Below are 26,102 nucleotides of genomic sequence, written 5' to 3'. Positions count from 1 at the left end.
CAATGAACAACTAAGGTGTTGCAACGAAAAACTGATGACTGATGCTTCTCATCTCTCTCTGTTCCTGTCTGTCTGTCCCTATCTATCCCTCTCTCTGTTCCTGTAAAAAAAAAAATCATCAGTTTTTCGTTGCGACATCTTAGTTGTTCATTGGTTGCTTTCTTATATGTGCCTTGACTGCGGGCCTTCAGCAGATGGAATAACCCCTTGCTCGAGCCAGCGACCTTAGGTCCAAGCTGGTGAGTTTTTTGCTCAAGTCAGATGAGCCTGCGCTCAAGCTGGCGACCTCGGGGTCTCTAACCTGGGTCCTTCTGTATCCCAGTTCAATGCTCCATCCACTGCACCACCACCTCGTCAGGCTGTAATTTTATTTCTTGATCTTGGTAATGACAATACTGTGAAGATTCTTCAAGTTGTACATTTATGATCTGCACACTTTTTAAAGGTATATTATACATCTTTAAAACTACATTTTAAATAATAACCACAAAAGAAGAGAAATTATTTTTTAATGTAATTGAGCTGCCCCTAAACTTCATTAAACTATAAGCTCAATTTGACTTTGGAATGAACCTTCTTAACACTTATTTTTCATCTCAGCTTTTGTAGCCTTTGTTTTTTTGAGAATCATCTTTGAATAAAGCTTTTATATTTCATTGTGGGGCTGATGCACCAGACTCTTTTTGTCATCGTTTTATAAGAAGTATGCTATCGAGTCAGATTCTAGTTGTTGAAGATTCCACTTGCACAATAAAATCAAGAATTCTTGATGACATCTTAAATTAACCGTAGTTTCCATCTAAACCAACAATAAGCAAACATTTCAGGCTTATACCTGCACATTGTTTTCTTTTTTTCATGTTTATGTTCTTTATGGGTTTTTAAAAAAGATTTTAGTTATTAATTTTAGAGAGAGGAGACAGAGAAGGCGGAGTGGGGGTGGGGGTGGGGGTGGAGGAGCGGGAAGCATCAACTCATAGTTGCTTCCTGTATGTGCCTTGACTGAGCAAGCTCAGGGATTCAAACCAGCAACCTCAGCATTCCAGGTCAACACTGTATCCACTGCGCCACCACAGGTCAGGCTGTTCTTTATGTTTTTTGTTTTTTTTTTTTAAATTCTACTCTAGAGTTGACTTGTTTGACTTAACAAACGTTAATTAAGGACTTTTAATATGTACTAGCTACATGATAGCTGTGAATTTGATGAGCTAATGACTCCTGCTTTCCAGGACTCATTGTCTCAATTTTTAATTTCATGGAAACAGATAAACTGCACCAACTAGCCCCCAGAAAAACCTCTTCCTTTCCATAGGAGAAGAGGTTTATATTTGCTTATTGGACACTAGATCAGGCATCCTTTTGGGTTTAAGTTGTGCTCAACATTTGTGTTTGTGCACGATTTAAGCTGTCAAAGGATCGTTAAAGCTGATTTTTAGTTATAAGTGTGTAGAAGCCTTTTTTTGCAGCGAGACCACAATTTGTTAGACCAGTGGAGCTAACAGGCTTTGTTCATGTTAGTACAGTCAGTCTAAGCATGAACCTGAAATAATTTGTTTTTTTAGATTACACGCACGGGTGAGGTATTTGTCCTTCCTTTCTTCCTTCCTTCCTTTCTCAGAAGAGAAGACTCCTTTCCTTAAAGGCAAAATGGACATTACATATCTCATAAATTTTCTGCTGCTTCAATTTAAGCTTTGGATAGATTTAAAAATATTGTTATGGGTGATATTTTCCCTATTGTGTAGGGAAACGATTAACTTAGAACTACTCTAGTAATAATACTGAAAGTTTCTGATCATGATGATAATGGGGAGCCAGAGGAGTGGTAATGGGATCTTCCAAATTGGCAGAGAGAATGCAGTACCACTATAGGCCACGTGAGGGCAGAAGCGGATAATGTTTAAAGGTTTTGCTTCCCTTTCCCGCCAGATTTCCTGTTGACTCAATATTCCTATCGAAAAACAGATTTCTCTTCCCGAAAGCAGCCAGAAGTGACTTCTGAAATTAGTTTGCTGTTCATCTGACCCAGAAAACCCACAAAATGATCCAAATCAAGAGGTTCAAATCTTTTTTTTTTTTTTGCAACAGAGACAGAAAGAGGAACAGATAGGGACAGACAGGAAGAGAGAGACATGAGAAGCATTAAGTTTTCATTGTGGCACTTTAGTTATTCACTGATTGCTTTCTCCTATGTGCCTTGATGGGGGGAGGAGCTCCAGCAGAGCAAGTGACTCCTTGCTCAAGCTGGTGATCTTGGGCTCAAGCCAAAGACCATGGGGTCACACCTATGATCTCATGCTCAAGCTAGAGACCCCGTGCTCAAGCTGGTGAGCCTGCACTCAACCCAGATGAGCCTGCACTCAAGCCAGGAACCTCGGGGTGTCTAACCTGGGTCCTCTGCATCCCAGTCTGACTCTATCCATTGCGCCACCGCCTGGTCAGGCAAAGGTTCAAATATTCATGATTACTTTAAGAACACTTGTGTCCTGACCAGGTGGTGGCACAGTAGATAGAGCGTCGAACTGGAATGTGGAGGACCCAGGTTTAAGACCTCGAGGTTGCCAGCTTGAGCGCGGGCTCATCTGGTTTGAGGAAAAAAAAAAGTTCACCACCTTGAGCCCAAGGTCGCTGGCTTGAGCAAGGGGTTACTCAGTCAGCTGTAGCCCCATGGTCAAGGCACATGGAGAAAGCAATCAATGAACAAGTAAGGTGTCACAACGAAAAACTGATGATTGATGCTTCTCATCTCGCTCTGTTTCTGTCTTTCTGTCCCTATCTATCCCTCTCTCTGACTCTCTCTGTCTCTGTAAAAAACAAAACAAAACAAAACAAACAAACAAAAAACACTTGTGAAACTGCCCAGGTCATCAAGGGTATGTATATTCGAAAACTCACCAAGTAGCTGAAAGATGTTACTTTACAAGAAGCAATGTGTGCCTGACCAGGCGGTGGCGCAGTGGATAGAGTGTCGGATTGTGATTTGGAGGACCCAGGCTCGAGACCCCGAGGTCGCCAGCTTGAGCATGGGCTCACCTGGTTTGAGCAAAGCTCACCAGCTTGAGCCCAAGGTCACTGGCTCGAGCAAGGGGTCACTCACTCTGCTGTAACCCCCCAGTCAAGGCCCATATGAGAAATCAATCAATGAACAACTGAGGAACCGCAACGAAGAACTGATGCTTCTCATCTCTCTCCCTTCCTGTCTGTCTGTCCCTATCTGTCCCTCTCTCTGACTCTTTCTGTCTCTGCCACAAAGAAAAAAGGAAGCAATGTGTGCCATTCCCCCGTTACAATGGTAGAGCTGGTAGTTGTCCCCAGTCCAAACAGTGGGGCTGGACCAGGTCGATAGCCCAAAGAGAGCGCTGAATCTTTGCTGCACATGCTTAAAAATTCAGAGACTAATGCTGAGCTTAAGGGCTTAGATGTAGCTTCTGTGGTCATTGAGTACATGCAGGTGAGGAAAGCTCCCCAGATGCAACGTAGGTTACAGAGTCAACGGGCGGATTAGCCCATACGTGCGCTCTCCCTGCCACATGGAGAAGATCTTACTGAAAAAGTGCAAATGGTTCCTAAACCAGAAGAGGAGATTGCACAGAAGAAAAATATATCCCAGAAGAAACAAAGACCTATGGCCAGGGCCTAGAATCTGCATCAAATAAATGCTAATAAAAGTAAGAGCTGCCTTGGCTGGGTAGTTTGGTTGGTTGGAACATCATCCTGAGGTGCCAGGTTGTGGGTTCGATCCCTGGTTAGGGCGCGTACAAGATTCAACCAGTGGGTGTATAACTAGGTGGAGTCAACAGATCCTCTGTGTGTATCTCTCTCTTTTTTCTTCCTTTCTCTCTAAAAATAAATTAACAAAATAATAAAAAACCCCGAAGATGTCTCCTTATGATTTAGTTAATGTAGACCTTTTTTTTCCTAAATTTTTTTTCCCATTAGATTCTACTGCATTGCAGTTAGTGAGCACTTACACCCCCTTGCCCTTTGCTGCATGTGATGTTTCTTTTTTTTTTTTTTTTGTTTTTTTTTTTTTGTTTTTTTTTTTACACAGAGACAGTGAGAGTCAGAGAGATGAATAGGTAGGGACAGACAGACAGGAAGGGAGAGAGACGAGAAGCATCAATCATTAGTTTTTCGTTGTGACACTTTAGTTGTTCATTGATTGCTTTCTCATATGTGCCTTTTCCGTGGGGCCACAGCAGACCGAGTAACCCCTTGCTCAAGCCAGTGACACTGGGTCCAAGCTGGTGAGCTCTGCTCAAACCAGATGAGCCCGCGTTCAAACTGGCAACCTTGGGGTCTCGAACCTGGGTCCTTCGCATCCCAGTTCGATGCTGTATCCACTGCGCCACTGCCTGGTCAGGCTGATGTTTCTTGATTTTCGTTAAGATTGTCATTCTTTTACAGAATTATCATATATTTCTATCTGTTCCATACCCATGAAACTTGAATTTTAATTATGTTTTGTTATCGGAGTTAAAGAATAATTTCTTTTGTAGCAATCAAATCCAGAGACTTCTTAGTTTGATTCCATTGTAGTTACGGGAACAGGTACTAGAATGCTATTATCGAGGGCGTATATGGGATTTTGTGATTCCCCGTCCCGTCCTGACCACTAACCTAAGCCCCATTGCTGCATATAGAGCACTGGGGCTGTGCTGGAGACATGGCAGGCACATTCCTGGCCTCACTGGGCTTACAGCCTCATTGGGTTATAGAGACAGGAAACAAGGACTGGAAATAGTGGTTCCTCGTACTGAGTTATCAGGAAGGGCAGAGATGGTGCTGTGATAGGGGCTGCAGGAGGGAGGCTTTAGGTGGATGGTCAGTGTTGGCCTTGCAGAGGGGGACACAGCTCCCTGGGCTGAAGGATCAAAGGGAGATAGATATAGATGAAGAAGGGACAAGAAGGAAAGGCGAGCCCACCTGAGAGACCAGTGGGGCTGAAGCAAGAGAGGTGGAAGTGGGGAGTAGGGAGGTGAGGGCATGGGCTGAGATTAGAGACCTGTGCAACAGCCGGACCATGCAGGGCCTCTCATTGGCTGCATAAAGGAGTCTAGGTTTTATTTTTAATGAAGCAGTGGGTTAATGAAGGGTGTAAGCAAGGGAAAAACATATTTTGAGGGTTTTTTAAATTTTTCTGAAGTGAGAAGAAGGGGAGCAGAGAGACAGACTTTGGCATGTGCCTGACTGGGATCCACCCAGCAAGCCCACCAGGGGGCGATGCTCTGCCCATCTAGGGCATCGCTCCATTGCAACAGGAGCCACTCTAAAGCCTGAGGCAGAGGCCATGGAGCCATCCTCAGTGCCCAATCCAGCTCTGCTCCAATGGACCTTGGCTGTGGGAGGGGAAAAGAGAGACAGAGAGAAATGATAGGGGGAGGGGTGGAGAAGCAGATGGTCGCCTCTCTTGTGTGCCTTGGCTGGGAATCGAACCTGGGACTTCCACATGCCGGGCTGATGCTCTACCACTGAGCCAACCAGCCAGGGCCCATATTTTAAGTTTTTAAAAGGTCACTCGCTGATGTGTGACAAATGGTTTGATTGTAGAACAGGAGACAGTGGAAGCTGTGGGCCATTCAGATTGGGGGTCAGCCAGCTTTTCCTGTAAAAGGCCAGATAGTAAATATGTTTAGCTTTGTAAGTGAGAGAGCTCTGTCACAGCTACACATCTGTGCCACAATAGTGTGAAAGCTGCCTAGGCAATATGTAAATGAGTGGGCATAGCTGTGTGCCAATAAACTATATAATAAGAGAGTCAGCAGGTCATGCTTTGCCACCCCCTAGTTTAGATTATTATAAGAATCCTGGCAAAAGATAGTGTGGGTTTGGGTGTTTAGGATGGTAGCAGTGGAGAGCTTTTCAAGAGGTTTTGGAGATTTGACCCACTGAACTGCGTTGGGTAAGAAAAAGGGGCATTTAAAAATGTTTTCCAGACTTCTAGTTTGAAGCAGTTAGTGGGAGGAGATGCTATTTGCTGGGATGAGGAGGCACCAGAGAAACAGCCCCAGAGGTGGCGGGCCGGGAGTTCAGTTTGGGATGTGGTAAGTTTGGATAATTATTGATCCATCTGAGATGTCAAATACAAGCTGACTACTAAGCCAAGTGGTTCTGGGAAGAGAGGTGAGGGCTCGAAGTGGATTCTGGCCCCAGTCGGAGAAGATGGTTAATTCTGGGCCCGGGCCCATGGTAGTCTCTTCCTCCTCAACTCTCAGATCATTCCATTTAGTACTTAAGTTTTACTCCTGATTATTGTTCTTTAGTTCTGTCTTATTTCTTGTGCTAAATTCTGAGATCCTTAAGAACATTTTGTCTTAATTTCTTCCAGAACCTCATGTATAGTGTTGAGCATGTAGTAGGTGCTCAAATGCTAGAGGATTAATTTTAAAATCCACATGATGGTCTTTAAGTTTTTAAATACAATGAGGATGAATGGGTTAAGGTGAATTTTATCTCATTCTAAAGTAAAATGCTTGCCCTGGCCAGGTTGCTCAGTTGGTTAGAGTGTCATCCTGATCCACCAGGGTTGTGAGTTTGATTCCTAGACAGAGCACATACAGGAATCAACCAATGAATGCATTAATAAGTGGAACAACAGATTGATATTTGTGTGTATGTGTCTCCCCCCCATCCTTTCTCTCTAAAATAAACAAAATTAAAAAATAAGGTAAAATATTTAAGTAACTGTTGGAAGCACATTGTAAAGTAAGTTAACATTTATCAAAGGATTATATTGTCAGGAGTATTTTCAGGGCTTTTAGTATTGCTTGTTTCGGAAAGCCAGTACGCTTTAATAGCAGTGATTTAATTCTAGTAGTACCGCCATTACAAGGAGACTGTTCAGATGCATGCAGGCATGTGTGTGTGTGTGTTCTTTTGTTTATTCATGGAGAGAGAGAGAGAGAGAGAGAGAGAGAATATGAATGATCACTATTTCACACCAGGCAGAGCCAGGTGGCTCTATATTCTGGAAATTTTTATCTGTTTATGAATTGCCTTCTCTTTTCTTAAAGCCCTCCATTTCATTTTTAACATTTTGAGTCTTGATGAGATGAAGCGTTGATAGCCTTATAATGACACCCCATTTTGGGAGTGGGGCATGGGAATTTACTAGTGTGCAAAATCCCAGTGAGTCAATGATAGCATGAACTGTTTACTTAATCTAGTCCATATCTTCACACAGCAGGCAGAGTGATGTTATAAACACAGGAATCAGATCATCCTGAAAGCCCTTTTCACCATTGTTTTATTCTCCTTTCTTGAGGCTCTGCTTAGCTCTCTTCTTGTTTACCAGGCTGTGTTACACTCCATCCTTTTTATTTTACTTTGTAGCCTCCATTTTTCCTCTCTCTCCATTTTGTCTGATCCTTTTTTTTTTTTTTTTTTACAGAGACAGAGAGAGGGACAGATAGGGACGGACAGACAGGAAGGGAGAGAGATGAGAAGCATCAATTCTTTGTTATGGCACCTTAGTTGTTCATTGATTGCTTTCTCCTATGTGCCTTGACCGGGGGCTACAGCAGAGCGAGTGACCCCTTGCTCAAGCCAGCGACCTTGGGCTTTAAGCCAGTGACCTTTTGGGCTCAAGCCAGCAACAATGGGGTCATGTCTATGATCCCACGCTCAAGCTGGATGAGCCCGTGCTCAAGCTGGCGAGCTCAGGGTTTTGAACCTGGGTCCTCTATGTCCCAGTCTGACGCTCTATCCACTGTGCCACTGCCTGGTCAGTCTGTCTCATCCTTTTAAATACACAATGCTTTTCTTTTTAATTTAATTTATATCATAAGTCTTTCCTGTTTTAAGTGTACAATTTAATGATTTTTAGTATATTTACAAACTTCTGTTCTTGTGCCATCACCAAACTTCTGCTTAGCCTGTTCAACACATTTTTTATTAGTCTGTGTAACATGGAAGATCACTTGTGTTTTTTTTTTCCATTCCCAGCTGGGTGGCACCATTGGAGACATTGAAGGAATGCCGTTTGTGGAAGCATTCAGACAATTTCAGTTCAAAGCAAAAAGAGAGAATTTCTGTAACATCCATGTTAGCCTTGTCCCACAGGTGAGCTTTCCAGATAAGTATAAATAGCAACTTCTTAAATCTTTCTATGACATTCTGTTTATTCCACATTTTAGCTAGGGATCCAAGAGGCAAATGTCTAGCATACTAACAGTGACCCATTTCTTTTCAGCCCAGTGCTACCGGAGAACAGAAAACCAAACCCACACAAAACAGTGTCCGTGCATTGAGGGGGTTGGGCCTGTCTCCCGATCTGGTGAGTTAAAGAGAGTGGGTAACTTTCTTGGAACATGACCTCCTTTTCTTAATCTATAACATCATCTAGGTTCCTTCTAGCTCTCAAATGGTTCCTATGACATTGAGCTTTTTGTACCTGGGAGCCAGGGAAGGGTGCCCCCCATCCTCAAGTGTCACTTCACACATTTCTAAATTGGACAATGGTTCTTCTCCAAGCCCTCCTTTGATTGGTCACACTGACAGCTGGGCAAGTGCAATGTCCTGTCATATTTATGGTCCCTGGGTCCTTGAGAGTGAGGCAGGCCTTGGAGACTTTCCTGTGACCCTACTAGGATGGGCTATCACTGCTCTGATTTGTAGCAGGTAACCCACTCATTGCCAGTACTCCAGATCAGGCTCAGCAAGTAAGGACCTGCAGGCCTGTTGCCTGTAAGTAATTTTTTAGAAAACTTTTAAATTGTAAATAAAGTTTTATTAGAACATAGTACCATCTATTGTTTACATTTGTCTATGGCTGCCTTTGTACTTCAGTGGTACAATTGGGTAGTCAGGACAGTGATTGCATGGCCGGCAAAACCTAAAATATTTACCATGTGGCCCTTCAGAGAAAAAGTTTGCCAACCTCTGGTCTAGCTCTGTTCTTGTATTTTTAAAGAAGTAACATTTGCCCCGACTGGATGGCTTGGTTGGTTAGAGCATCATCCTGAAGCACAGAGGCTGCCAGTTTGATCCCCAGTCAAGGCACACACAGGAGCAGATTGATGTTCCTGTCTCTCTCTCACTCTCTCCCTGCCGCTCTCTCTAAAATCGATAACATAAACATTAAAAAGTAACACTTGTGAGCCTTGGCTCTACTTACGAGAAACACCTTCATATTTTAAGTTCTTACTGGTACAGTTGTGTTGACTTTAATTATACTTGCTTACATTAGTGCTCAGACTGGTTTCTAAAAGGCCAGAGAATGTCCAGACTGAATATATGCATACTTGGTCAAGTCTGTTGTAGCAAAAAGAAATTTATCTAGCGTCCTTGCGAAAATGAATGGCGGCGTGGACAGCTGACTCCTGCTTGCTGACCTGTGCATAACTGACTTTGACAGATCGTCTGCCGGAGTTCAACGCCCATTGAAATGGCTGTGAAAGAAAAGATTTCTATGTTTTGCCACGTGAACCCTGAACAGGTTAGTGCTGCTCTTTAGATTTTATTTTCTTGCAGGCACTTCTGCTGATGCCAACGTTTTACACTTCTTATATTATCATATTCTCACAGCATTTATGAAAACTCATATATAACCATAGCTCCCTTGCCTTTAAGTGAACAATCTTGAGACTCCTAATTCCTTTGAAGGAGTGCATCTTTCTTTGCATAAACACTCCTTAACTTATAGGTACAAAACCAGGTGGGCTTTTAAAATCCACGTCAAACCTCTAAAGAGAGAACCAAGCCTGCTTATCATCTCTTCATCTTGTCTTTCCAGGACACTGACTGCTTTTACTTCGATTCCTTCTTTGTATCTGCTACAGCTCTGCAGCTTAACTCACCCCAAAGCACACATTACATTGACATTCGCGCTTTCACTTCTGATTGCATCAGCGGCCTCAGTTCAATTCATTGCTACCGAAACCGTGCTGTGCTTTGGGCTCAGGCTCTCTGTCTCGCCGGACTTTCCACCTGGGTATCTGAGAGTTAGCTTTTCTTTTTTCTTTCATGTTCTTATCTCTGTCTCTTATTTGCAATAAGGCTCAGGCACAAGGGATCACAGTTGGCTATAATTTTAAAAGTGATATAAGCAGTGCTCATGAAAAGGGTGAGGTTTAGCAGAAACCTTTTGTTGCCTTCAGATAAGCTCTGAGTTCTCTGAAGCCTAAAAGCCATCAAATCAGATTTCTGCATCTCGGGGGGCAGGCTGACGGAGAACCTCCCGGCTGATGCTTTGGGGTCAGTGCAGAAGTCTGAACGACTCCGGAAAATGTGATGGCAGGTTTAAAGGACTCCCCTGTATTTGTATGTCGTCAAGCCATTTTGATTATGTTCAGTTGGTTTCTCTGTATCCTTCCTATTAGTAAATAGTATTTTGTGTGCATATTAAACAGATATAAGCTGCTTCCCTAAGCAGAAGGAGATACAGCTTTTAGAGGTGAGTGGCTGAGAGCTCTATTGATGTAAGAACATCCAAACCTGTGTTCATTTGAGTCAAACTGATGAATGCCAGGAAGCAAGATCTCAAATGCTCTGGAAAACGACGGTAAAAAAAGAGAAAAGCACGGTTTTGCAGATATTTTTCTACATTTGGAATTAAGGAGGGAGTGTAAAGAAGAGGTTTATTTGTATTTAATTTTTTTTTTTTTTTAACGAGAGAGACAGAGAAGGGAAGATAGGAAGGGTAAGAGATGAGAAACATCAATTCTTTGTTGCAGGACTTTAGTTGTTCATTGATAGCTTTCTCCTATGTGCCTTGACCAGGGGGCTCCAGCTGAACCACTGACCCCTTGCTCAAGCCAGCCGCCAGCGACCTTTAGGCTCAAGCTGGTGAGCCCACACTCAAACCAGTGACCTTGGGGTTTCAAACCTGGGTCCTCTGCATCCCAGTCCGACGCTCTATCCACTGCGCCACCGCCTGGCCAGACGGGAGTGTAAAGAATATTACCTGAAGGTGGGAAAAAGCCGGGCAGGCGTTGGATTACAGGACAGTCAACAAGATTATGCGCTCCCTTAAGGGTGGCTATTCCACTGAGGAGTCCAAAAAAGAGGATTGCTCTGGCATTTAGAAGATGTGTTAACCTAGATCAGGGGTAGTCAACCTTTTTATACCTACCGCCCACTTTTGCATCTCTGTTAGTAGTAAAATTTTCTAACTGCCCACCGGTTCCACAGTAATGGTGATTTATAAAGTAGGGAAGTCACTTTACTTTATAAAATGTATAAAGCAGAGTTACAGCAAGTTAAAGCATATAATAATAATTACTTACCAAGTACTTTATGTCAGATTTTTGCTAAGTTTGGCAGAATAAATCTTTACAAAACAACTTACTATAGTTAAATCTATCTTTGTATTTATATTTATACTTTGGTTGCTCCGCTACCGCCCACCATGAAAGCTGGAATGCCCACTACTGGGCAGTAGGGACCAGGTTGACTACCACTGACCTAGATACACAAGAACAATGGACAGGGCTGGCTTAAGGCAAAGATCAACCTTTTACTAAGGAAGTTAATGGGCCTGAAGTGTGACTACCCACCATGACTTGCCCATTTAGGAATTTGTGATCAGATCACCCTATGAGGTTACTTTTGGTCACTGAGCTTGTCAGACTTAGAGAGCCCCTTTTTTGTTCTCAGCTCTGAGAACAGATTTAGTCTGAACTTTCAACCATATTGAATACAGGTATATGTTCTATGTAACTATGGATTCTGAAGAATGCTCTCTCTATTCCATCAGTCAGTCCACAGGTCAGTTTATTAACCATTTTTCATCACACTATTTTTTCTGATATGAGTTAATGCTCCTATTTCATAGTTCCCAGTGAATTTGGATTTAAAGCTCTTCTCATTGTTGAGGACAGGATAGAGACTCGGAGGCATCTCTGTGGATGTGGCCCATTACTATGACAGTTGAAAACTCTGTGGCCTGGATAATGAGTAAATAGCCCCACACTCCATACCTTCCGCTTGTGGGAGTTGTGGTTGGCTAGAGATTTAGTTTTAAATAGTAATTGTGACAGAGCCTCATTCCAGTGACATCTCAGTACTTTCAGTTGTGTTGGTGAATGCACAAGTGAGGCACACTAGTTCTAAGTATCAGGTTGACGATGTCTGAACAGCTCAGGAAGCCCTTGTTGGATAGCTATGGACTTGGGAAGACTGCACACATATGGTTGGCAGAACATTTCTTGGCATTTATTTAGGATGTGTCAGATCCTTAAATGCCTGCCAGTAGCTTCTTGGATGTACTTGAGAGGGTGGTGAAAGCTCGTTAGAGTAAATGGGAAAAACAACCACACCGCCTGACAAAGGAGCCTTTTTCCTTTAGCAGGTGTAATTAATTTTACTGGTTCAACATGGGCTTGTAAATTTGCCCCAAAGAAGGGAGCAGACAAAAGCAACTATACCAGTAGTAAAAGCAACAAATGAATGAGCACACTGCATACCCACATTTAGGAGACCAAGTGTATATATATATATTTAATGCTACTGCTTTAACCTAGACTTAGAAGATGGTACCTTGGGCTGTGTGTCTTGATATTGACATATAAAGAAGTACCTATGTCCCAACATCAATTCTCTGACACTAGCCGGGGATCCTGCAATTATTCAATGCCGACACTAACTACCCTGAATGAGAGTCAGACTGCATTGGTTTATGGGCTCAGTCCTTTCCAAGACTGCCTTCACTTCAGGCACCAGGCACAAGTTTCCAGTGTCCCCAAGCTACCCACTCTTCTGCCTGACTGACTACAAATCTGGGGCTTTCCCACAACCTCTTCAGGTTTGTGAATTCTCTAGAATGGCTCACAGAACTTAGGAAAGTGCTGTATTTATTATGACTGTTTTATTGTAAAGAGTGTAAGTGAACAGCCAGATGAAGATATATACAGGGAAGGTCTAAGGGGTTCCTGAGTGCAATAACTCTTACCTTGATGGAGTCAGAGTGAGCCACCCTCCTGCACGCGTGAATATTCACCAACCAGGATGTTCCTCTGAGTCTTCATGCTATTGGGGTTTCATTATGTAGGCATGATGACATCATTGGTCATGAGATTGAACTCAATCTCTAAGAAACACCCCTCCCCCTACACACACACACACACACACACACACACACACACACACACCCTCTGTGGAGGTCAGATGGCTGCAAGTTCCAGCTCTCTAAGACTTGGTTGGGTTTTCTGGAGACTTAACTCCCATCTTAAGCCATCTAGGGGCCACCCTTAGTCACCTTATTAGCATAACAAAGATACCCCTGTCACTCAGAAAATTCCAAAGGTTTTTGAAGCTCTGTCAGGAACTGGGAACAAAGACCATACAATATATATATTTTTAATTTTACCACAGAATCCACGGTTCTAGAGGCAGAATAATGAACTCAAAGCATTTTGTAATTCTGTCAAACTAACCTTGTGTTCATTTCGCCTCTTGTTTAGGTGACTGGACTCTTGGTCTTTTTCTATCATTATAACTGAATTGCCAGACTCTTGAGTTCTGGCTTATCCTTGAGCTCATTCTTTGGCATATTTGAGTCATTCCACTTAATGTAGTGTTTTGTAATCAACCAGGTCATATGCATCCATGACGTTTCTTCCACATACCGAGTGCCTGTGCTTTTGGAGGAACAAGGCATTATTAAATATTTTAAAGAGAGACTGGATTTACCCATTGCTGATTCTGCAAATAACTTGCTTTTCAAGTGGAGAAATATGGCTGACAGGTACGTGAAAGAAATTACTAATGTAATTTTTTTTTTCATTTTTCTGAAGCTGGAAACAGGGAGAGACAGTCAGACAGACTCCCGCATGCGCCCGACCGGGATCCATCCGGCACGCCCACCAGGGGCGACGCTTTGCCCACCAGGGGGCGATGCTCTGCCCATCCTGGGCGTCGCCATGTTGCGACCAGAGCCACTCTAGCGCCTGGGGCAGAGGCCACAGAGCCATCCTCTGCGCCCGGGCCATCTTTGCTCCAATGGAGCCTTGGCTGTGGGAGGGGAAGAGAGAGACAGAGAGGAAAGCACGGCGGAGGGGTGAAGAAGCAAATGGGCGCTTCTCCTGTGTGCCCTGGCCGGGAATCGAACCCGGGTCCTCTGCACGCTAGGCCGACGCTCTACCGCTGAGCCAACTGGCCAGGGCATTAATGTAATTTTGATACTTATTTGGTTTGGGGCTAGGACTGAGGTGTACCTTAAAAGGTACCTGTGTGTTGCCTGACCAGGCAGTGGTGCAGTGGATAGAGCGTTGGACTGGGATGTGGAAGGACCCAGGTTCAAGACCCCGAGGTTGCTCAGCTTGAGTGCGGGCTCATCTGGTTTGAGCAGATGCTCACCAGCTTGGACCCAAGGTTGCTGGCTCGAGCAAGGGATTACTCGGTCTGCTGAAGGCTCATGGTCAAGGCACATATGAGAAAGCAATCAATGAACAACTAAGAAGTCACAACGCGCAACGAAAAACTAATGATTGATGCTTCTCATCTGTCTCCATTCCTGTCTGTCTGTCCCTGTCTATCCCTCTGACTCTCTCTCTGTCTCTGTAAAAAAAAAAAAGAAAAAAAAAAAAGGTACCTGTGTGGCATTTGGCTTTCTGTATGTGTATGTTTTCACATGGATATGTCTAAGGCTGTAGCATATTGTTGGAATGTTTTGGTGTATACTTTGAAGATTTCTGGGGCCTTTGAAGCATTTTAATTTATGTATTAGCTTTTTTCTTAGTTTCTGAATATTTTTAAACAGTTTTAAATGTCAGGGTTTTTTTGTTGTTGGTGGTGTTTTGTTTGTTTTTTTGCTTGTTTTTAAGATTTGGTTAACAATTCCCTAAGAAAACCCTTTTGAATGGGGAGTTTGGCTATATTGTTATTGTTCCATCCTGCGTTTATTAACTATCAGCATCATTATTAAAACCCCTGATAGATTTTAACTTGAAGACAACCATATTAATTTCAGCAAGGCTTGTCTCATTTGAAGTCATATAGAAATGAAATATTTATCATGTTTTCTTATATTAAATGTAGATAGGGTGTGATTCCATAAAGTCCTGGCCACTTGGCTTCTTATGCAGTTTAGAGAGAGACAGGAGACATCGCAGTCACAAATGTAGGCTCTGCTGTTGCTAAGACAGTAGATCTTAGTAGTTCTCATCACAAGAAAAAATTGAGTAACTATATGTGGTGACGGATGTTAACTAGGCTTACTGTGGTTATCGTTTAGCAATATCAACATATATTGAATGATGTTGTACCTGTAAAACTAATGTGCTACATGTCAATTATATCGAGATTTTAAAAATCTATGCTTTGGCACCAAGCACCATGAATTCAAAGCATAGCTTCTTCTCTGATTAGCTGTGTTTGTTTGAGCAGATTATTTAACCTCTCTGGGCTTGTTCTCTCATCCATATATAATGGGGCTATTAGTACCCATATTGTGGCAATTATGAAAGAAAACATGTTAAGGCCTTAACATTGACTCAGACACTAAGTATTGATGACCGATGTTGGTAACAATAATTAAAATGATATGATAGTGACAAAATTACTGACCTTGGTAAATGACTGGTAGATTAAAGATTCCTTGCCCTTTCACTTAAAAATTTTAAAAATGTTTTAGAATTTCTGGTCAAGCACAATCAGGAATAAAGTGCAGTTTCTGAGCTTAGGTATTCTTATGAATGATGATAAATTAAGCTCCTGTTTTCCAGAATGCTTAAGGAATCAGTCACTTTGTAGAAATTTTCTGAGTAGCTTGTGGTGATCCTCTTTAAGCATGAGACATTTTAATATTTTAACTCTTTTTTTTTATTGCAAATAGCTCTGAATTGTGCTCCATGCCTCTGTGCTTTTTAAAGCCAGTGTTTGGTTTTTGTATTACTTTCCTGTGGCTGCTGCTACAGAGTACAGTACCACAAGCTGGGTGGCTTAACACAGCAGAAATTTATTCTCTCACATTTGTGGAGGTCGGAAGTTCAAAATCAAGGCATCAGCAGGGTTGTTTTTCCAGAGGCTCAGAAGAAGACTCTGTTCCTTGCAGCTCCCCTCGCTTTGGGGGGCTGCCAGCAGGCCTTGTTGCTTGGTTTGTGCTCATTATCACTCCCATCTCTGCCTCTGTTGTTACACGAACTTCTCTGTGTCTTTTCCTCTTCTCTTCTTTTATAAGGATTTTTAAAATGTTTATTTTATTGATTTTAGAGAGAGAGGAAGGGAAAGAGAGAGATAGAAACATTAATCTGTTCCTGTATGTGCCCTGACCGAGATCAAACCAGCAACCTGTGTGTTTCGGGATGACGCTCCAACCAACTGATCTATTTGACCAGGGCTATAAGGATTCTTATTTTGGATTTAGGGTCCATCCTAACCCAGGATGATCTCATCTGCAGATCCTTAACTTAATTGCATATGCAAAGACTGATTTTCCAAATATGGTCACATTCACAGGTTCTGAGGGATATTGAGCATTGGCCCCTATGCACCATGTTGGTGGTGATGTTGGTTTATTGGTAATGGCCATTTGGAGTGTCATTCTTTGTCCCCTCGGTACAGCCTGAAGAGATACAAGGCAAGCAGAGGTCAAAGGGAAGCTTTGGTCAGGGAGGTCCAAGGTTGCTGAAAGACCAGGGTTTCTTCATTGAACTGAATGGGGGAGCATGCCCGCGACCCGAGGCCAAAGTGGGGACAACCCCCCCCCCTCAGTCAAGTAAGGGGACTTGCCTGTGGGGGTGGGCTGTGAAATGGACCCCACGCCTCCTCTCATTAGCCGCTCTTAGTAGTGTCAGCAGCCTGCCTCTCGCTCCTAGGTGATGATGGTTTAAAGACCATGAGGTAGAGCCCTGGCCAGATCGCTTGGTTGGCTGGACCAGTATGCTGGAGCACAGAGGTTGCCAGTTTGATCCTTGGCCAGGGCACATACAGGAACAGATCTCGGTTTCTGTCTCTGTCTCTTTCTCTCCCCCTTCCTCTCTCTCTAAAATCAATATAATAAACATTTAAAAAAATAAAGACCATGAGGTCGAGGCTTGGCTGGACTGGGCAGTGCTCTGTGAGCCTGGCTTGCAGGTCTGAGAGGGAAGGAGGGCACCACGAGGGTGGGCTCAGGATACCTCCCTAGGCAGGTGGCCCTCTTCCCTGCTTGGTGGGACCTCCTGGGAAGACCAGGCATGAGGGAGCCAAAGGAGGAACTGGCAGTGCTAGCTCAAGTCCTGTTTCCTTCCAGGGAGCAGAGCTGATGTCCCTCCTGCAATGTAGCAGTGAAAATGGGGACAAAGGCTCAGCTGAGCTGCTGTGCTCAAATGTGGCTGTGGTCCCCAGTTCCCCTGGGCCAAACATTGGCTGGGAAACACCTCTGCTGTCTCTGGGAATTTTGGCTTGATACCAACAAGCTTTGTTACCCGTGTCCTTTATGTAGAGCTGGAGCAAAGCAGGGGCAGCTACTCAATCTCCAGAGCAACATAAAACTAAGGAGCAAGGGAGAGGTTTAGCAGCCTTCTCTCAGATACTTTAGCCACCTTCCTAGAAGGTCACCCTTACTGCTTTTTGCTTTGACTTTGCTTCCTGCACATTTTCCTCCTCCTAGTCTGTTTGCCATTGCGTTGCTCTTGTAGTCCTTGCAGATGTTGATCTGAATGAGGAATATTCCTCATCATGGTAACATTTTTGTTCTAAGGTGTTGGAGGAAGGGTTTGCTTTCAAACCCTAACATATCTTCAACCCCAACGTGACATTTCCATATACTTAGTATCAGACTAGAAATTTTTCATGTTCTTTGAACAGATTTCCTGATGAAAGCAACAGTAAAGATTGTGTCTCTAATGGTAAAATGTGATTGAGTGTCTTATGTAGGATGTAATTTTTTCATAAAAATGATCTAAACACCTTGTAACATTTTCAATAGTTCTCTTAGCACTATTCTTCAGGTATGTCATGCATAACCTGGCTTTTGTAGGTCAGCTGGGAATGTAGCAATTAAAAAAATTTATTGAATTTATTGGGGTGACATTGGTTAAAAAAATGATATAAATGTAGCAGTTGCTAATGTGGACACTGTGTTTTCTTGTTTAATGTCACTTTACAAAGTTAATATTGGAATGTTTCCTATTGACACTCAGAATGCATTTTTTTGTACAATGTCACCTTATATATGAATTTAAGGACAGCTCATGTTTATAAGATGGGGATAGCTTTTTTATATTTGTAATAATTTTAACGTTTTATGATTTATATCTGTGCCTGCTTAGGTAAACCAATGTTGGGATTTCTTACGATTTTGAAATCTGTCTGCATACAGGTCTGAGTTCTCTGGGGGTAGCGTAGGGATCTGAATCAAATGCATCAAGTTCAAGGCTTATTTTCTCCTTGGGTGCTCACTTCGGCAGCTCTTAAACTAAAAAGTGGAGCGATACAAAGGAGGTCGGCATGGCCGCTGTGCAAGGATGACATGCAGGTTCATGAAACATTCCATATTTTTTTAATATCACATAAAGGTTAAAGAAGTTAAAAACACTAAAAATGAGAAAAGAAGACACTAGCTACTGCAACTCAGAAATGAACTCATAGCATAACTAGAAATAATTTGTGACAACAAAAACATAAAAGGGGAGAAAGTAAAGGTCTGAGTTTGCAAAGGGGGAATTGAGATAAGATGCATGCAGAAGAAAAAAAGACGACTGTATATATGAAAAGTGCTTCGGGCTAAGCACGGTGGCTGTCATGTTTGTGATGTTATAGGCACATAACCCTAAACTTGTCTTCCCGCCCAGGTATGAGAGATTACAGAAAACATGCTCCATAGCCCTGGTTGGCAAGTACACCAAGCTGAGGGACTGCTATGCCTCTGTGTTTAAAGCTCTGGAGCACTCAGCCTTGGCCATCAACCACAAGTTGAATTTGATGGTGAGTCATGGCCTGGTCGTCTGGATATCTCAGTCATTCATCCTGATAGCTTGTGTTTCAGAGAGGTAGATTGTGATGAAGGATCCCCAAATTCAAGTTTCCAGGTACCCAGCCAAGGGCCAACCTTGTAAGCAGGCCCTTCCTCCTATAGCCATGCTAACTTTGTTCTGCATACAGGTTTGAGGCACAGTTTCTGAAATTAGGCTTTTCACATCTGGGGCCATATATACTTTATGCTCATTCAAGTACATTGTGTTTACCTAACAAGAAAATAATAACATTTCCCCCCCTTTTAGCATTGAAATTGAATCCAGATTTTAAGAATGCTTATACTGACTTTTCTGACTTGGAGGAGTGATATCTGGCAAACAGTGATTATTTGTTTTTTAAAATAAGTATTTTGGGATAGCAGAGGTGGAGTAGATAGAACTTCAGTAACTTCTTTGTGTTTGTGAGATATATAAAGTAGTACCTGCTTAATGTAGAAGATTTTGAAAAGTATCATGTAAAATGCAGAAAGCAGATTCCTCCTCCCTGAGATCACACTTCTTTCTTATACCTGTTATTCCCAGTTTGATGCTTATCTTTCTAGACTTTTCTCTCTCTCTCTCTAATTGTTTATATTTAATGATATACTGCATGAGTATATCATGGTTCAAGCAAGCCTTCTTTTCTTTTTCTGTCTTTTTTTTTTTAAACACAGAGACAGAGGGAGAGTCAGCGAGAGGGATAGACAGGGACAGGCAGATAGGAACGGAGAGATGAGAAGCATCAATCATCAGTTTTTTGTTGTGGCACCTTAATTGTTCATTGATTGCTTCTCATATGTGCCTTGACCATGGGGCTACAGCAGACCGAGTGACGCCTTGCTCGAGCCAGCGACCTTGGGTCCAAGCTGGTGAGCTTTGCTCAAACCAGATGAGCACACGCTCAAGCTGGCGACCTTGGGGTCTTGAACCTGGGTCGTTGGCATCCCAGTCCAACGCTTTATCCACTGCACCACCGCCTGGTCAGGCAAGCCTTATTTTCTTGATTTAAGTGGTAAAACCTTCATATAATGAGCAAAAACACACACTTATATGTCTAAGACACTTAGTAACTTCTACTTAGAGAACAGCTTAGCACCTTCAACTTTTCTCTCAGCTCTTGTAGACTCCTTTTCCAACCACTTTTATTTTTGGCTTTCCAAGGCATAGTCCTCGTTTTCCCCACCCCTCCGAGTCCTCCACCCCCTCCTAGAAAAAGAAAGCAGCAATGGGAAAACTGTTACGATGCAAATTTTGTAAAGCCTTCAAAATGTTGTATCTTAGGATAGTAATTTTTACAAAAGAATTATTAAAATAATATAGCTATGTGGGGACTGTTATGTACATACAAATTGTCCGTTAGTTTTTATTTAATAGAATGCATGGACATTAGCTTCTGCTCAGTACTCTTTCAGTTATGGTCCTGGCGTGTTCCTTTAAAGCCCAGTCATTTGCTATGTTTACCTCACTGGGCCTACTGCAGTGACTTTCCAACTGATTTCCAGTCCCTCTCTTTATTTTCCACATTGTTCCAGAATGATCCTTCTAAAGCATCTCTCTGTTTTCTGTTCCTGATGTCTCCTTACTTAAGACCTTTCGATGGCTTCAAGTGTAAACTTCTCCGACTGGGTGGAGCCTCTTCTGAGGGCCCTGGAGCGGCCACCGCTTTCTCTCTTTCTCTGAGGTTTCCTACATTGAGTTTTCACCCCAGCCCCATCTTCTGCACACCTTCCCCCCTGCCTCCCACTCCCAACATGCACACACACATGCTCATCTTGCTTTTGCTCATCCTTGGGGCCTTAGCTTTTTGGACATCATACCTCCCCAGTAGCCTTCCCTGTTGGCACCGCCTCCCTTCTTTCCTCCAGTGTCCAGGTTTACATTAGGTGTGGCTGCTCGGTACTTCTACAGCATTCTTTTCCTCGCTCATTGTGGCCGTGATCCCACCATGTTGTTGCTTCCTGTTTATCTATAGTTTTGTAATCTTCCTAAAAGATTATAAGAGCTCCGACACAGAGATCACACTTTTCTATCCCAAGTGTCCAGTACAGTGTTTGCATAACAAGAAGTTACTGAATAATTTTATCATAGTGTTAGTTTCTGACTACTTTTCTTAAATGTTCCTTTGATCTGTTGAATGCCTTTAGTACATAGACTCCATCGATCTGGAGCACACCACCGAAATGGAGGATCCTGTGAAGTTCCACGAAGCGTGGCAGAAGCTATGCAAAGCTGAGTGAGTTCTGGGGACCGTTCATTTCAGCTAGGAGAATGCCGTTGTCCTGTTTCTATAATGATTTGTTTGACTCCAATTATTAATTTAGTGTACTTTGAAAGGTAGCCTGGAGTACTTGTGCTCTTTATGGGTGGCTGTGCCACATTCACACCACATTTACTCGGCACTGTGCCGTGTTAATGTTAGTGGCATGTGCAACGAAACTGGTTTTATTTGGGCGAGAGTGGGGATTCTATATGAGAGAGAAAGTGTGTTGATTGTACTGAAAGATGCAGAGATGTATCTTACCCAGAATTCAAGGGCAAGGATAACAACTCTTCTCTCTTGGTTATGTGTTATTTTCCCACAGCATTTCATTTCCATTTTTATTTCGTAGGTGATGGCCAGAACTTCCGGGGTTAGCATTGTATTGTGAGGGTAGCACGACCCATCTGGCTTTTCTCTTGAACTCTTGTCTTTCCAAATGAGTGTTAGTTTAGACTCTAGACGGTTTCTAAAGTGTCTTTTAACAAGGAAATTTTCACGTGCCTTACTTACTCAGCAATTGAAATCTTAGGCTGATTTTACCGGATTAACTCTTTCTGATTATGTAAGAGATCTTTAAAAAACTTTTTTTAATTTTTATTTTTTTATTAATATTAATGGGGTGACATTAATAAATCAGGGTTCATATGTTCAAAGAAAACATCTCCAGGTTTTCTTGTCTTTCAATTATGTTGCATACCCGTCACCCAAAGGAGATCTTAACATTTTTATAATACTGCATTTTTAAACAACCTTCACCTATTTTTATTCAGATAATTCAGTGGCATTTTAAAATGAATTGAGTTTCTCAGTTACTATGCTCATGCCACGAAGACCTATCAGAAAATATATATTGAGGTCCACTGTGAAAAATTGTTACAACTTCAGGCATTGGGAGAATTTCAAAAAGAAAGTTCAGGATGTCAGATTATGTAATCAATTCTGAATACAGACCTCAGGCATATGCTCTAGCATTGGATTGGGGATCAGTAAGCATGAAAGGCTTAAAAGAAGAATTTTAAAAATAAAAATAATGTCAAATTCACTCTCATCTCATATTGATTGCAGTGGTGTTCTGGTGCCAGGAGGCTTTGGACTCAGAGGAACACTGGGAAAACTCCAGGCGATTTCTTGGGCAAGGACAAAGAAGATTCCTTTTCTGGGTAAAACTCATGTTTATGGATCATAACTATGAGTTTATTTGATTTTTGACACCTAGTAGGGGTAACACCTAATAGGGTTTATTAATGTGAAAGGTGTGAACTCAAATTTGAGTATTTAGGCAGCAAATAGTTTGCCACAGGGGTCAGCAAACTGTATCCTGAAGATTACACCTGGTTCATGGCCTGTTTGTATAAATAAAGTATAATTGCACATAGCCACATTAATTTGTTTATATATTGTCCATGGCAGCTTTTGTGGCACAATGTCAGTGTTTGTGAGCCTACAGCCTGTAAAGCCGAAAATCTTTACTCACTGCCCTTTACAGAAAGAGTTTGGAGAACTTATCATTGCTGTGTTTGGTAGCAAGAGGCTGGGAGAAGTTGCTATCTATACCTGCTCTGACCTTCTCCAATTACCACCCAAATTCATCTTCTCACCACTTCAAGCAGAGAACCATCCAACAGAACCCCACAATGGTCTTTCTAATCAAAATAAAAAATGTTGAAGTTGAAATTTATTTTATTTTATTTTTTTTATTTATTCATTTTACAGAGGAGAGAGAGAGGGGGAGAGAGAGACACACACACACACACACACACACACAGAGAGAGAGAGAGAGAGAGAGAGAGAGAGAGGAGAGAGAGACAGGGGGGAGGAGCTGGAAGCATCAGCTCCCATATGTGCCTTGACCAGGCAAGCCCAGGGTTTCGAACCAGCGACCTCAGCATTTCCAGGTCAACACTTTATCCAGTGCGCCACCACAGGTCAGGCCAATGTTGAAATTTATTATATATGCTCCTTCTAGAAAAGATAATACAGAAAGATCATCCAATTTGGTAGAGCTGGGTCCTTTTTTTCTTTTTAAATGTTTCCATTGATTTGGGGGAGAGAGAAGGGGGGAAAAAGGGAGAGAGAGAGAGAGAGAGAGAGAGAAGTATTAACTCAATGTTGCACTTAGTTGTTCCATGTTAGTTATGCACTCATTGGTTGCTTTTCATATGCGCCCTGACTGAGGATTGAACCCATGACCTTGGCATGCCAGGAGGATGCTTTATTCACTGAGCAACCCGGCCAAGGCTTAGAGCTGGGTCCTTTGAATGCTTTTGTTCAAATTGCAAAGCATGGCTTCTGTGCCAGTGAAACCAGATGAATGGATCCTTGATGGGATAAAGGCAGCCCTGCAGGTGAAGATTCAGGCAGGAGAGGGAGTGGGCAGAGGCTGCGTTTCACACTGTGCTTGGATGTATTGTTGGTGGTTTTACAGACCGAGTGGACAGGCTTGGGTACTTGTACTATTAGCAGACTATTCATTTTCCCTGTTGTCTGTTCTTTGATTAGCTTCCTAGAAGCTCTGCTCTGGGATCCATTTTCAAAAGGGAAGTCAGGAGTAGTTGCCTTGATACCTTGTTTTGTTTTACCCTTCCAAGCTCTTCTGGGCCATTGTTTTCTTTTGAAGTAATCTTCTTTGGTTTCTGTCTAAATGTGGTTAGTGTTCTTCAGATAATTCTTACTGTATAGAACAGTTCTCAACTTTTGAGCTTTCTCTTTAACGCACTATCTCTTTATGTCCTAGCCACATGGAACTTTCCCCCAAAGCACTCAGCTCTTTTATGCTTACAGACTTCTGTTCTGGCATGCCTGGTATATTGATTGTGCTCTCTTTTGAATCCCTTGTGTACCTTGGATATGTCTCTTAGAGCATGTGGAATGTTCCTTGGCATTTGTTTAGTGGAGAGCAATTGGTAGGCCACAGTGAATGTGGAGATGGGTGAAGGGCGCATCCCTGTGGCAACGGGCCTGGGACTAAACAGGTCTCTTTCTCCTTATTGAGCTCTCTGAGAGTTCAGTTCTATTTTGCATCTCCCTGCCCTTTTCTCCACTATGCTCAAGCCCGTCCTGGAGGTGTCAACTTCTCCAGCTGCTGCCATTTTCCCACAGTGAGGTTATAGGGCTGTTCTGGCTTCCCCTGCCCACCAGTGGGTGCTCCTCAGATCCCAGCGCTGCCCCCTCCCAGCCTGAGGCTGCCCTCAGGGAAAGACTGTCATTAAGGCTGTGAAAGAGAAGGAGGAGTATAGTCTCCCTCTTAGTTAGGCCTCGTTAGATATTGTCTGAAGGACTCAGGCGCTCTGGGCAGCCCTGCCGCCCACACATATTCCTTGATATAGAGACATACTTGGTGGGAGGTAGGTTGCCTTTTTTTTTTTTAAAATTTTATTTATTTATTTATTTATTCATTTTTAGAGAGGAGAGACAGAGGGAGAGAGAGAGACAGAGAGGTAGCGAGAGGAGGGAGAGACAGAGAGAAGGGGGGGAGGAGCTGGAAGCATCAACTTCCATATGTGCCTTGACCAGGCAAGCCCAGGGTTTCGAACCGGCAACCTCAGCATTTCCAGGTCGACGCTTTATCCACTGCGCCACCACAGGTCAGGCTAGGTTGCCTTTTGGAACTTGCCCTATCCTTTTCTACCCTTTTCTTTTACTTTCTTTCTTTTTTTTTTTACTAATTGAGAGGCGGGGAGGCAGAGACAGATTCCTACATGCACCCCAACTGGGATCCACCTGGCAGGCCCCCTACCAGGCAATGCTCTGCCCATCTGGGTTTGCTGCTCCATTGCTCAGCAACCAAGTTATTTTAGTACCTGAGGCAAGGCCATTAAGCCATCCTCAGTGCCTGGGGCCAACTTGCTCCAACGGAGCCATGGCTGAGGGAGGAGAAGATAGAGAGAGAAGGGGGAAGGGCAAAGGAGGAGAAGCGGATGGGTGCTTCTCCTGTGTGAATTGACTGGGACTTGAACCCAGGGCTTCCACACACCAGGCTGATGCTCTACCACTGAGCAAACTGGTCAGGGCCTCCTTCCCTTTTCTGACCTTAAATTCTTTTCTCCGCAAGTTCAACTTGTCGTAACCCCTTTCCCTGCCACTGCCACAGATGTTCTGAGTGCACAGTTGTTCTGAGTACAGCAGTGTACCCAACAGGCACAGTCTTACTCTCTCAGAGCCTGCATTTTAGATGGAGGAGACAGAAAACAAGTGAACATAGAATATGAAGAAATTCAAAATATGTTCATTTGCTTTATATATGTGCTTTTTAAAATAGGAGTTTGCCTTGGGATGCAACTAGCAGTCATAGAGTTTGCAAGGAATTGCCTTAACATGAAAGGTAAGTCTGAGATTTATCTACTAACCTTTTATGTTACAATTTTTTTTACTTAAAATATTTTCCAGCAATATTGGTGAATTATTGAGTTAATTTCTTGATCTCCAGATGCCGACTCCACAGAGTTTGAGCCAGATGCCTGTGTCCCTGTGGTAAGTGGCTAGTTTATTTTTCTGGGTTGGGTTATTGACCTTTTGTTTCTGGTTCTTACCTAAACTCATAAGGGGCTATTATTATTATTTTTCTATCACACTATCAGGACATTTAAAATTATATGTGATATTATTATTATTGTTACTATTATTTCTTATTACACTATGAGGACATTTAAAATTATCTATGATTTTATTATTATCTTTTTACATCCAACTGCTTTGTTTTCAATAGTCCATTTTGTCAGCTATGTTTTGAAGAAAGACACAATCCGGGACTGATTTCTCTTTGCAGCAGTTTTCAAGCTTAATGTTTAGGAAAGGATTAAATTGCCTGTGACAACAATTTATAACAGCTAATATAAATAAACGGGCTGGCCTGCCCCTAGACTCATCCCCGTCTGTCTAGTCTCCGCACTTGCGGTCATCTGTCTTTTTAAAACAAAAGTGACAGCTGTTCTTCCGCTGCTTCTCATCTTCCATTGATTCCTTTTCCT

At 42.7% G+C, this 26,102-nt stretch overlaps 1 protein-coding gene and 1 non-coding gene across 7 annotated transcripts in view; both read left to right on the top strand.

The window, feature by feature from the left end:
• CTPS2 (CTP synthase 2) overlaps positions 1-26,102 on the top strand; it is a 120,899-nt gene that overhangs the window by 23,515 nt on the left and 71,282 nt on the right. For all 6 annotated transcript variants that reach the window (XM_066356943.1, XM_066356942.1, XM_066356941.1 and 3 more), the window contains exons 5-13: positions 7,945-8,061; positions 8,192-8,275; positions 9,356-9,436; positions 13,533-13,684; positions 18,714-18,846; positions 21,020-21,108; positions 22,201-22,295; positions 25,394-25,456; positions 25,562-25,605. In XM_066356943.1, the coding sequence (XP_066213040.1) occupies positions 7,945-8,061; positions 8,192-8,275; positions 9,356-9,436; positions 13,533-13,684; positions 18,714-18,846; positions 21,020-21,108; positions 22,201-22,295; positions 25,394-25,456; positions 25,562-25,605 (858 nt within the window). The remainder of the gene's footprint in view (positions 1-7,944; positions 8,062-8,191; positions 8,276-9,355; positions 9,437-13,532; positions 13,685-18,713; positions 18,847-21,019; positions 21,109-22,200; positions 22,296-25,393; positions 25,457-25,561; positions 25,606-26,102) is intronic.
• Positions 18,314-18,421, top strand: LOC136386610 (U6 spliceosomal RNA). The gene has a single exon (XR_010747977.1). It is a non-coding gene; the product is annotated as a U6 spliceosomal RNA (small nuclear RNA).

This window comes from Saccopteryx leptura, chromosome X (genome assembly GCF_036850995.1).
Source record: "Saccopteryx leptura isolate mSacLep1 chromosome X, mSacLep1_pri_phased_curated, whole genome shotgun sequence".
Taxonomy (NCBI): domain Eukaryota; kingdom Metazoa; phylum Chordata; class Mammalia; order Chiroptera; family Emballonuridae; genus Saccopteryx; species Saccopteryx leptura.
Note: the sequence above shows the minus strand (reverse complement) of the source record. Positions and strands in the feature narration are given on the sequence as shown.